A 13,646-nucleotide genomic window follows, 5' to 3' on the forward strand; every position below is an offset into this window, starting at 1 on the left:
TAAAATCCTATTTTGAGTGTCAGAAAGTCATTACTACCTGTTTCTTACTCTTTTCCTTCCTTTTATAAAAATCTTGTCTCCCTGAGGCAATCGAATGTCTCGGGCCAATTAGGAAGAAGGTCATGTACTCAGGGAGAAGCATAGTCACAGTGTGGAAACATCCTCCTAGCGGCCAGCCATAACCTCACTTGGCTGCCGCCTGGTCTCTATTCAAAGGCTGCAATTTGTCATTAACTACAAATGAAAAAAGGATTCTCATCATTGAAATAGCTTCCACTGACGCGGATGGTTTACTGAGAAACTTTTCTCACAGATCGCTTTGCTCAGACATGTTTAGGGGAAACCGCCTTTGTGTTGCCTTGTTGGTTTCTTTTTTGTGAGGGGAGGGCAGGTTGGAGGGCTTGGCAGGACTTGGCTGGTATTAACTTCTTTTTCTCACAAAGGGGTTTTCCCTGTCACTTTATATAGAGTCTCAAGATGAAAACCGAGCTGACAGCAGCACAAAGCACCCACCTTTCTAATCTGTGACTTGGAGGGCAGGTCCCTGGTGTTAAATTCATTTCCTTGTTTTCTCCATGGAAATTAAAGGGCAGAACAAGTCCAGAACAGTCAAGAATGCCCGTGCCAAAAGTTCTCCTGGGGTCAAATCTTACCTGAAGTCCAATGTGGGTGTTTTAGTTTGTTCTTATTTTTTACTTATTTTTATTTGTTTGTTTGTTTCTGTAGAGAGCCAGAAAGATGAGAATGATCTGAATGAGGAGCAAGAAATACTCACCAAGATGATGCAAGTAATTGAGCAAAGGGACAAACTGGTGGATTCCTTAGAGGAACAACGCGTACAAGAAAAGGCTGAAGACCAGCGCTTTGAAAGCTTCATATTCTCCAGGGGCTGTCAGCTGAGCAGGACATGAGGAAGCCCCACAGGGAGCAAGCCGAGGACCAGATCAGGCCAAGCACCCTTCACTCTCTTCTTCTTCCTTTCACAGGATATGTCAAACCTGGAACGTAACTTACACCATGCTGCAATATATATATATATTTTTTTTGCGGTACGTGGGCCTCTCACTGTTGTGGCCTCTCCTGTTGCGGAGCACAGGCTCCGGACGCGCACGCTCAGCGGCCATGGCTCACGGGCCCAGCCGCTCCGCGGCATTTGGGATCTTCCCGGACCGGGGCACGAACCCGTGTCCCCTGCATCGGCAGGCGGACTCCCAACCACTGCGCCACCAGGGAAGCCCCCCTGCAATATTTTTAAAAGAATTTAAGATCCTCTCATATGTACTCCAGCTGCCCAAGATCCTTCCAGGGATTATAATGAAGAAAATACAAAGACTCTTTTGAAATTGGCAGTCACCTTCAGTGGGTCTCTTAAATTGGAGGTGACCGTGACAGATGATCAGCATTGTTTTCCGTAGAAAGTGACACAGAGATTGATTTTCGTGCTGCTTTCATCATTTTCCCTTCCCAAATTCATTGAGTTACACATCTAAAGATTTTTAAGAAGCTGCCTTTTCATTAATATATCCATATTTGCCTTTTTTTTGCATGGATGACCGGTTTCCAAATGTCAGAAAGAAGCAGCCGCAGTTTAAAGATTAGGTTAATATTTAAATTGTGTTTCCAGAGAAAGAGAAGAAACCTTGAGATTACTGATTACATAAAGCAAATAATTCATATAGCAGGTGTTAATTCAATCCAGGGTGAATTTAATTTACCAGGTGTAGTTATAAGCCTTAATATAATATACATAAGCAATGAGAGTTTAATAGAACATTTGAGCCTTAATTTTATTTTAAAAAAAAAAGAAGGAAAAAAGGAAATAAAACTTTGACTTCATACCAGCAGGACTGTTAGTTAACACCAAATGCTGTTGGCTTAGAAAAGCTTTTTTTTTTCCCCCCAGAGCACTCTCCTTATTGCCGCTGCAACATAGTGAAAAACGTTTCTAGAAAATGAATAATTTTGAAGCACTTTTTTTGTAACTATTGGTAATGGCAAAAAATATTATAAAACTCTTTCATTTGTTGATAAAATATTGGTGAGGTTGATGCTGCTACTAAAAATGAACATTCTAGTGATCCAGGTGAGGGATGCTCCTCAGTGGTGGTCTTAGGTCTAAACATCTCTGACACTGTCTCCAGGGATTGCCCAGGAAATCCACGACAAGACAAGGCCACCTCTGCCTTCAAGGTAGAGTGGGGAGCAGTGGTCCCATTTACCAAATCCCAAAGTGGGTAATGGATTCTTTGATGACATTTTCAATGTGAAAAGAAAGCTGGGAGATGGAGTTTGTGCACTGGCGTGGGATTCCTGGGACATCTTGACTGTTCATAGGGGAACCAAAGAAAAGATTTTAAATGATGATTTGTTGTCATAAAGTATTTGATTGTTTTCCCTCAGTGGGATTCTTTGAGGAGTCAGTCCATCATTGACATAAGACAGACTGAAGAACTCTTTGTTGTATGTTTGGCCTGTCATTTCTACAAGTGTTTAAATGTATTGGTGGACAAATGGTGCTTTGCAACTGCCTGGAGAGCTAACTTACCTCAGTATAAGTTAACCCATAAACCACTTTTGTCCGAGATGCTGTCCGTGCACACCAATCTGGTCAGCTGAGAAGCCGGAAATTAGAAGTGTGCTTGGATTTCCTGAGTCAGCCAACATTTTGGGTGGTATTAAAACACAACCTTTCCATGCATATACCAAGTTCCAAAGGTTGTAGTTCTTTTTCTTTCTTCTCTCCTTCCTTTTTCTTTCTCTTTTCTTTTTTCTTTTAATAATCAGGTCTTCTAGTGCCTGAATTCTATTATTAGGAAATATTTACAAGCATCTATTTCTCTCTCTTTCTCTCTCTCTCTCTGAAAACTGTGCCACTTAGGGTTATTTATCTATTTTTATTTATTTGTATATTTGGTGGAAACGGCTAATATGATTTCCTCATTATTCTGGTTTTCCTGTGTTATAATTTGGAGAAGACCTATTAGCACTAAGCTATTGGTATATAAGCTATTTAATATGCAAGTAACCCAGAGGTTTGGGGCAATAAGTTGTATAGTATTAAAGATTTATGGAGATAGTCAAGATAATATTTTCTGCCATCAGGCATTCAGAGGTAAGACTACAGACGCGTAGGAATGTTAATTCATTTTAAGAAAGATACACAACTTCAGTTTTCCTTCTAGAATGGGTAGAATTATTCAAGCCCGGTCACCATTTGCTGCTTGCATACGTTTAACAGATGATGCTCAGATATGTAGTGTCTGGGTTGTTTTTGTGCAAAAGGATTAATTGCCACTTATTTTAATTTGTTCTATTTTGGTTTAAAAGAAAGATTCTCCCAAGAGGGGCAAGAAAGAAGGTGGTTCTTGACCCCAGTATTCTGTTGATAGATGAGAGAAGCAGTTTGCTCACTTTCCCTTCCAAGGATTATGTTCTGCGGTTTAAGGCTGAGTCTTATCTGGCCAAGTTAAAACACAGACCTCATATTTAACAGCCTTCTACTTACACGGGCTTTCAGTTTTCCCAGTACTTAAAAACCATTTTAATGATCATTTCCAAAAGGATACAAATATTGTGGCTGTTGAACTATGTTAAATGATTGCAATAGAGAAAGTTCTAAGACCTCAAAAGGTAAAACATTGTACCATTTGAAGACAGTTTCTGTGTATACGGTATGGGTAGGATTATGATGAAAACAGACGGAGCCTTCACTTTCCCATAAAATAACACTTGTGATCAAGGCTGAGCCATTTAGGACTCTGAATGAGACAGAAAGCCCCAGCCTCAGGTCACATTTCGTAGTCTCACACAGCTTCTAAGTTAAACCAAAAGGCTCACAATGAAAACTTCAGAATTTTACGTAAGCTGGACCAAGAGGACCGTTCTTAAACTTGCTCTCCCAAACCATTCATTTATTTATGTGTTTAATAAACATCTTCCAAATACCTGTGGGATTCAGCAACCCTGTGCTAGATGTAAGGATACAGAAAGAACATTATTCCTCCACCCGCAAGTAAATACAAAGATAAACAAGTACCATTCCCAAAGAAATAAAAAAAATAAAATAAAGAGCCGTTTTTATTATAATCATCAACCTATTCTTCTCACATTTATCTCAAGCACAAAGACTTATCTCCCCAACTATTTGTAGTGCTTCTTTGGCAATAAAAACACAAGTTCATGTTTCTAAAACTGTGAAAAATAACCTCAGCTTATACTGTTTCATTTAAACCTGGACTTCGGCAGTGTTAGGCTGCTTGGAATCAAGGGATGTTGAGATGCAGCATATTAATTGCAACTGAGAAAGGAAGTGGCAGGTGTTTGCAGCTCTGACGAGCTGCAATGAAATTGATGTTTCCTGCATTCTGGAGGCAGATGACGATTCAGCAGTGTCTGCCTTCCCAGGAAGCAGATTTACAGGCTTTTCCTTCCAAACTGAAAACGGCAGCATGTCTCACCCAGGCAGTTGATGAGAGAACTCCCTCAGCAGGGCAGAGGTGGCAGGGGGCAGCTGGGGCTGCCACATGAACGGAGAGAGTGGCAGTCATTGGATGTAGCAAGCTCAAATGTAGGAGTTTATTGTAATAAGAAGGTCCACGTACAGGGGAGCGGGTACTGTTTCACCTACTGTTTATCTTCTAACCTCACTGCTGAGTGGCTTGTGAAAGATTAATTTGCTTCAGCAATTGGGAACTATTCACGTGGATTGAAATGTGTTACATGTGCACTGCTATAAATACCGAAATGAACCCAAAACAAATGGTTTTCTGTAGAAGGAATCCAAACATGCGGGTTTGGTCTGGCACCTCTGAGGGCAGCGTCCGTTTCATTTCTTTATTCCAGTGAAAGGACGTGAGCAAAGCTTTGATTTCATGTAGGAGTCTGTGAAGTATCATTGGATGCTTTATTCCCACCGGGGCACCTGGCAGGACTTACCTGGATGTGAGTGGGAGGAGAAGCGAAGAAGGCTTGCCTCAGGTGTATTCTCTCAACAAAGAAAGCTGTTCTCAGAGCTGGGGAGGGGGAGAGAGGGGGCCACTCCTGTCCCAGCTCCCATTTCTCTTACCCGGTACAACCCGGTTTTGTATTTCATTCATGCAACAGGAATACTCACCTCTGCACAGAGCTGGCCCCTTCCTTCAACTCACACCCTTTCAGGACTGAAGTTTTTGGTTTATTTGTTTGTTTCTGTTCTTAATCCCGGCATTGCAAATTCATGAAACGTGAGCACGTGATTCACCAGAATTGCCGCATCAGGTGAGTCAAGTGTCTGTTCCCCATCATTTCACACTGAGTTCTGCATTGTTCGGAAGCGCTTGTCTGCTGGTGGAATATTTGAAATGATTCCTTTTTTACATTGACTGTCAACAGAAAGTAAACATAAATGCAGATGAGAGCTCCTGTTTCACAAGCGCTCACATGCCAAGGGAAAGACCAGCCACCTTCCGTGGCGTTCTGCAAGCTTTCCTTGCGCCCATGCTGGGGCTCACTTGCCCACAGGGCTTCTCTCACCACCCCTCAGCCTTCAGGGCAGGATGGGTAATTTGACACTCACTCCCTCTCCCAGCTCCTTTCTAGAAACAAAAAAAGCAAGACCTATGCTGTCACAGCTCCCCTGAGGAGCCCTCTGACCCTGATAACGGTAATAGATCCCGTGAATGCAGCTCACCTCACCTGCCAGGTGCTGTAATAAGCTCTGGAGGTGCATTATTCCATTTAATTCTGAAAACAAAATCCTTAAGATAAACATTGCCCCATTTTGAGATGATGAGACGGAGACACAAGAGGCCCAGGAGCTCACCTGGTAGTCCAGGTACAAAGTGGTGAAACTGGGGCTGGGCCCAGATGCTGGCCTCTAGAGCCCAGGCCCTTGACGCCAGGCCGTATGACCTCTCTCTGTGTCCCCACCCACACTTGTGCCTTGTGCCTACCTGTTCCTTCCCTTCCTTTCCTAGATCTGTTCTCATTGCTACCCTCTCCCAACACACCAGTGCCCAGCCCTGCTCAGGGAAATCTGGCATTAAAAGCCCAAGCTGCCACTTTGAAGTGTTTTTTTTTTCCTTCTATTCTACATCTATATATACTCAAACACAAAAACAATCGTTTAAACAGTTAAATTACCTAACCTCCACCACTGCTCACAAAATCTTACAGTAACCATGATACTCTAGGAACAGGCATCTTGTTTTATCCTGGGGGATCAGGTACTGCCGACGCACTGCCGTGGACCCACCCCCCAAGGGGACTTTTTGCCCGAAATTGCACTATACAATCCAATCCCCAGTCCCAAGGGTAGGGGGCTGAGAGCACAGGGCCAAGGGGATGGGAGAGGAAGGACCAGGGAGTGGGTTGGGAACCAGCTGAGAGCGAGCTGGCTTCTGCAGGTGCTTACAGAGAGTGCGCAGAGGTGGAGAGGGGAGCAATACAGGGCTCACTGGGAAACAGCACTCGGGGGCCTGTGTGACACTGAAATAACCTGATGCAGGGCATCAGTTCCCCGTACACCAGAGGCACAAGAATTCAGTCCCCTGCCTATCGCCAGAAAAGCAGAAAATGGTTCCCTAAGAATTTGGGGGATATGTGTGTATGTGTGTGTGTGTGTGTCTCAAGAAAAAATCAACAAGTATAATTATTCATGGTAAGCTGAGCATGAGTCACTAACTCAGGGCCCAGATTCCAGCTCTGCCACTGCTCACTGGATGACACTGAACAGCTCAGCTGTGCCTCAGTGTCTTTATCTGTGAAGTGGGGCTGATCCTCTCTCCCTGCCTCCCTCCCCTCCTCCCTACCTTGCATGTTCCTTGCGAGAGTGAGTCTGCCCTACATAGGCTCCAATTTTAAAATGGAAATGGCTAGCCTATAACTTTAGAGTCGGGATGGCCATGGTGAATCTCAAACTGTTCAAATCCTGACAGCAGAAACAGAAAACAACACCTCAGATCTCAGCAGAACGGAAAAGAATGGGCAGTTTCCACAGTAAACAAGACCAAGAAATGCACTTCTCAGAGCATCGTCACCTACCTTTTGGGACTCTCTGAGTTGGCCTCTGCTGACCAAATACCCAGCCTCTTACAGATCTTTTTTGGCCAACGGTTCTTCAAGGACACCTTGAAGACACTCTCTGGCCCTGGTGATTCGGTTGCATCTCCCCATCAGATGTAGTACTTCTAACCTTACTCCCTAAAAGGAAACACTTAAGTATGAAAAGCCGTAATATCTTCCCCAGCAAAGATGAAAGCAAAGACTCTCGCTCCTCCAGACCACACAAGCCTGGAGGTGGGTGTGGGAAGAAGATGGATTACAACGGATTACATCCGTGACAAAGAAGACCTTGCTCCCCTGATTACCTGCCCTGGGAAGGGGTAGGGGAGACCTTGGGAATTATCTCGGTGGCCTGTGACACAGACCACACCAACAGAATCACTGGAACCCCAGGTACTCTTACGTAGCTGAGTCTGAAGTGGGTGGCAACTGCCCCTTTCTATCCTTAAAATCTTCACCCCTGCTGCTGATTCTTTGGAGGGTTCTCCAGTCCTCTGCTAAATAAGTAGGAGCCACTGATTTTAGTGGCTTCAACTCTACATGTAGGTGACGCTCAGCTATCATGCTCAGGTGAGGAAATCCCCCTACTAATGTTTACAGTTCATCCCTAGGCACCTGAAGAATAGGTAAGCAGGTCACCTGTCTCTGAGAACTTGGGACACATTCCGCCATGGCTGGATCAGAGGCCATTTGAATAGCATCATCTGTGGGAGCCTCAAAACCATCCCCACCCTCAGTCCACCATGTCACAAACCAAGGCTGAGGTCTACCAACGTTCCCCCTGGTCCAATGCATTCCCTGCTCACCTAGAGAAGCCCTTGCCCACCCCTGCCCTCAGCAAGTAGGACCCCTGAAGGACATGCCCACTGGCAGCCTGGTCTTCGAAGGCCACTGCTAATATCCCAGAGTTCCTGAGGGGAATGTGCAATAGGAATTCTCACTTAAGGCTCTGAGTCCAGAACCATTTCATTTCACACATTCTTTTCATCCCGTGAGCATACCTTGCTTTCAGTGATTAAAGAGGTCTCCAAGAGGCTCTGTCTAGCTTCTCTCCACATCCCCTGATCCCGCTGCTTTGATGTAGTCAAACAACCTCCAATGACTGATTGGGATCCAGACCCTTTGTAAAACCCTCTTCATGATCTGCAGGCGCCTCCCATATTGTCCCTTAGATGGTATATCAGTTTCCTAGGGCTGCTGTAACAAAGCACCACAAACTGGGTGGCTTAAAACAACAGAAATTTACTCTCTCCCAGTTCTGGAGGCCAGAAGTCCAAAATGAAGGTGACTTCCAGGCATGCTTCCTCTCAAGCCCCTAGGGGAGGGTATTTTCTGGTCTCTTCCAGCTTTTGGTGGCCCCAGGCATTCCTTGGCTGTGACAGCACAATTCCAGTGGGCCTCTTCCTCCCATGTGTTTTCACATCATCTTTCCTCTGTGCATGTCAGGGTCTAAATTCCATCCTCTCCTAACTGGTCTTACTGTATTAGATGCCCACCTAGTATGACCTAACATGCTTTTTTTTGCGGTACGCGGGCCTCTCACTGTTGTGGCCTCTCCCATTGTGGAGCACAGGTCTGGACGCGCAGGCTTAGCGGCCATGGCTCACGGGCCCAGCCGCTCCGTGGCATGTGGGATCTTCCCGGACCGGGGCACAAACCCACGTCCCCTGCATTGGCAGGCGGACTCTCAACCACTGCGCCACCAGGGAAGCCCCCTAACATGCTATTTTAACATAACTAGTTACATCTGCAGTGACTCCACTTCCAAATAACGTCATATTCTAAGGTTCTAGGGGTTAGGACTTCAACCTGTCTTTTTTAGGGGACACAATTCAACCCATAACATATGGTATTCACAGTTGGGGAATGTGAAGCTTTCCCCAGTGAAAGCCTCTTCCAGTTTGAATTTTACCTTAATTTGATTTGAGATGCTTAGTTTACCTCTATCCTGGGTTTTTAACCTACGCAGCAAAAAAGGAACACAGCAAAATAGAATGCAAAAGACAAGTCGCCTTAAATATGACAGATATAAACACAATTTACGAAATCTGTCTGAATGGAACACACACACTCCAATTATCTCTCCATTATCTTAGTAGTTACTCTTTTACTATTCTTTTAATGGTTACCCTAGAGGTTGCAACATGATTCCTCGATTTATCAAAGTCCAGTATAAATTGTTACTTCTACTTCTTCACAGATGATGCCTGGATCTTAGAACTTAACTTCATTTACTCACTTCCCAATTTAAATGCTTTTGCTTTTGTGCATTTTAATTTGATTTATGTATTTTTAAACCCTGTAAGACATTATTATTGTCATTTTATGTAGTTAACATTCTTTTAGCTGCACCCATATATTTATCCTTTTATTTGTTCTTTCTTCTTCCATCTGGAACAATTTTCCTTCTGCCATCCACTTTAGTATTTCCTTTTGTTTGGATCTGCTATTTATTAATAATTTTTCTCAGTTGTGTGTTTTTTTTTAACTGAAAATGCCTTTCTTTTCTCTTTGTCTACTAGAGTGAAATCTTTTGGAGTCCCAAACCAAAGCGAGGGGGCCTTACTAGAGGCCCCCAGTTTGGTGCCACCTGAACTTCTGTCTGTCTACACTTGTGAGGTTGGCAACTGCCCTGCTCAACCTCTTCAGCTGCTGCCTCTGAAATTGGCAGGTGCCGCTAGGGGGAAAGTAGTCCCAGTGACCGGCTCACCTCTCTGGGTTTCCTCCTTCTCCTAGATCTTGGCCCTGGAAGTTCCGTCAGCTTTCCAGTGCTCTCAAACAGATTTAGTTTACATTTTGTCCAGCTTTTCCAGCTGTTCTCAGTGGGAGGCTTGGCCTGTATCACATAGTCTGATGGTCTGAGAAGCTGAACATCCAATTCCCATCTACTGTTAGGAGGACTCCTAGAAGCTGTCATATAACACTTTTGCTTACATCTCATTGGTTGAAATTTAATCATGTACTCACACCTATTAGGGAAATATAGTCTTTATTCTGAAGGACTATAATCCTAGCTGAAAACTGTAGATTCTATGACTCTTTGACAGAACAGATTCTAAAGGCTATAGTATTATTCTCTCGGTTATTTGCTATGTGATCTGAAGCAAGTTTAAACTCTCCAAATTTCAAGTTATTCATCTATGTAATGGAGGTAACGATAATATCATATGAGTCTCAAAAGAGATACTAATAATGAATATTTATTGAACCAAGACTTGTTATCTGCTGGGCACTGAGCTGAGTAGTTTGTTTATACTAACTCTCTTGATCGTCCCAATAAGCTTATGAGGAGAGAACTCATTTTGATGAGAAAACTGAGGCACAGAGAGGTTAAATTATACTGTTATTTGGCTGCTGAATGGCAATTTGAACCCCAGACCTTCACCATGACACGGTCCTACCTTGTAAATCACAAAGCCCTACATGTTGAAATTGCTGAGGGGACCAGAATGGGAACAATGCTGGGTGGCTGAGGGCTGCACGTGCTTAGCTAGAAAAATGGCCTTCTAAGGGAAGGTCTGGGGACAGAACTGTCCTAGTTTGAGTGGATTTTTGAGTGATGTGGGTCACTGGTCATCAGTTTCATCTTACTCAAGGGTTACGTGATCAGAACAGCTCATAAGTTAAACGTGGGAGTCGGAGAAGGCGACCATAGAGGTAAAGGGGACCCTACAGAGCATGCAATCCCATGGCTTCATTTAAAAAAAATCAGTCATTTTTGTGATAAGTGTGTAAACTTTTATTGAAGTACAATATACTTACAGAAAATTGCTCAAATTATTAAGTAAACACTCCATGAATTTTCAAAGTAATCAGCACCCGGATCAAGAAACAGAACATCACCAGCTCCAGTAGCCTCTCTCATACCTTCCCCCCTCCCTGTTCTAGTCACTATCCCTCCCAAACCTAATCATTTTCATGACTCTAACATCAGAGACTAGTTTCGCCTGTTTTTTGAACTTTATATGAATAGAATGATACAGCATAGGCTCTTTTGTGTCTGAATTTTTTTTCACTCAACATATTGTGAAAGACATTCCTATTGCTTCTGGAGTTGCAAACTGTTCATTCTCATCGCTGTATAACATTACGTTGTGTGACTATCCCAATTTACCTATCAATTCAACTGTTAATAGGCATTTGAATGGTGCTGCTATGAATCTTCTAGAACATGTATACAGGTACACAAATGTACTCATTCTGTTGGGTATAACCTAGATTGAAACTGTCGATCATAAGATAAGTGGGATGTTCAGTTAGTAGGAACTACCTTGGTTTCACTTTATTGATGATGGAAATGAAAGTACAGGAAGGACAGATATTTGCCCAAGGTCATCGAGCCACTGAGCTAGGACTGGAATCTGAGTTATTCTCTCCCAGGACAGTTTGCTTAGGTATACATTTCAAAGAGAGACTGGCCTAGAGAGTCAGCAGAGTCTCACAGCAACACACATGTAACTTATGAGGCTGTCCTTATCATGTAACGCCTGGGTAAGATGAAACCAATGACCAAGCATGAGAGGGGCAGCTGGTCAGTGGGGCCATGATTGTAAGTATCAATTTAGATTAGAGGGAGCTGGCGCAGGTTCTTCTTTGCATCTTATCAATGAACAGCCTGCAGTGTGTGTCCCTGATTAAGCTAGATTTAGATTCTGTCTTCTTCAATGCCAGGCCCCATGCAAGGTGCTTTCCAATATATTATGTCATTTAACCTTTGAACAAACACCCGATCAATTCATATCCATAAGGACTATAAAAGCATAATATCAAAAGAGAGTGTATAGGGCTTCCCTGGTGGCGCAGTGGTTGAGAATTCGCCTGCCGATTCAGGGGACACGGGTTCGTGCTCCAGTCCGGGAAGATCCCACATGCCGTGGAGGGGCTAGGCCCGTGAGCCATGGCCGCTGAGCCTGCGCGTCCGGAGCCTGCGCGTCCGGAGCCTGTTCTCCGCAACGGGAGAGGCCACAACAGTGAGAGGCCCGCGCACCGCAAAAAAAAAAAAAAAAAAAAAAAACAAAAAAAAACAAAGAGAGTGTATAAAAATCTGTAAGCAAACCAGTGCAAGTTAGAACAGTGCTTTTCAAACGATCTACGGTGAAGGTCCAATCCATCGTAGATCAATATTTTTGTAAAATACAATATAAAAGAATAAATATAAAATTGCACTGTTAAATTGTATAAAAGTTTCTAAACACTCTAGTTTCTATATTTAGATCATCAAGGACTAACAGCAGTTTGCAGACAATACTGGTTTTCAGACTACACTTTGAATAGCACTGATTTATAATTCAGCATCCATTCCACTTGGCCTTTCAAGAGAGATTGATAATTATCTAAGAGGCAGAAAAGTTTGAATAACAAGACATCTGCATAATTCTGAGACCTTGGAATCCATTCATACCCATATAGGTTACTGTCACCTTAACGGGACTTTACCAGTCCCCTGTCTTTAACAATATAACTTCAACTATTCAAAAAAACTCTTGCGGGGTTCCTTGGTGGTGCAGTGGTTGAGCGTCTGCCTGCCGATGCAGGGGACACGGGTTCGTGCCCCGGTCCGGGAAGATCCCACATGCCGCGGAGCGGCTGGGCCCGTGAGCCATGGCCGCTGAGCCTGCGCGTCCGGAGCCTGTGCTCCACAACAGGAGAGACCACAACAGTGAGAGGCCCGCGTACCACAAAAAAAAACTCTTGCATAGAAAGATGAAAGTTACAAATAACTTTATTGTTCAAGAACCTCCCCCCAAATCTCATTGAAATGAACATAAAACACTTAAACTTTTCAATAGATAACATTAAAGACTATTTACCCTCCAAGACTCTTTGAAAATCTTGCCCTGTGTCCACCAATCCTAACCTAGTATATTACAATCCTTAGCCAAAGTTAATCAAGCACTAACCCCACTGAAAGACCTGCCTTAAACCAGATTCCAAAACCTTAGAAATATCCCTGTTGTGCTCTACCCTAGTCCAAGATGCTGCTAAGACCCTACCAAGGCAGGAATCTCCTTACCATGGTGTACAATAAACTCAGCTTTGCCTTCTCTACACCTTATTTTGCTGGTAGTTCCCGGGAGCTAGCATCCCACAATCAAGCCTTTGTTTGTTCCTCCATTTAGTCTTGCTCAATCATTTTCAAACTTTAGTATGCATAAAAATTACCAAAGAGGAGTGTAGATGCAAAAGCATGCATGAGCAGTTTAAGAGATCTCCATGTATAAATTTGACCATGTCGTATTTAGAACCTAAGCCCTGCATACGGAGATCAGCAATTGGTGAAGAATAGAGAACCACAGAACTGGAAGTGGTTCTAGGTGCCCGAACATCAGTGCATGAATCAGCTACATCAAAATCACCTGATGTAATTAATCCCTGTTAAAAAATACCTATCCCTTGGTTTCACTTCAGATGTACTGAATCAGAATTTCTAGAGACTGGGCCCATGACTGTAACAAACTCCCTAAGGGACTGTGAAGCACAATCAGGTTTGAGAACCATTATGTTCTCCCACCACTTCATTCTGTAGATGAAGAAACAGAGACTCAGAAATGGGAGTAAACTTGTCCAAGATCACACAGCTATTGAGGTGTGTGTCTCATGATTCC

General features: G+C 43.5%; 1 protein-coding gene across 1 annotated transcript in view; it reads left to right on the plus strand.

Moving 5' to 3' along the window:
* Positions 1–4,163, plus strand: part of MICAL2 (microtubule associated monooxygenase, calponin and LIM domain containing 2) — a 222,435-nt gene extending 218,272 nt beyond the window's left edge. The window contains exon 37 of the mRNA XM_060018505.1: positions 727–4,163. Within this exon, the coding sequence (XP_059874488.1) occupies positions 727–911 (185 nt within the window). The 3' untranslated portion in view covers positions 912–4,163. The remainder of the gene's footprint in view (positions 1–726) is intronic.
* Positions 4,164–13,646: the final 9,483 nt, after the last annotated feature.

The sequence above is a fragment of the Delphinus delphis genome, chromosome 8 (assembly GCF_949987515.2).
Source record: "Delphinus delphis chromosome 8, mDelDel1.2, whole genome shotgun sequence".
NCBI lineage: Eukaryota > Metazoa > Chordata > Mammalia > Artiodactyla > Delphinidae > Delphinus > Delphinus delphis.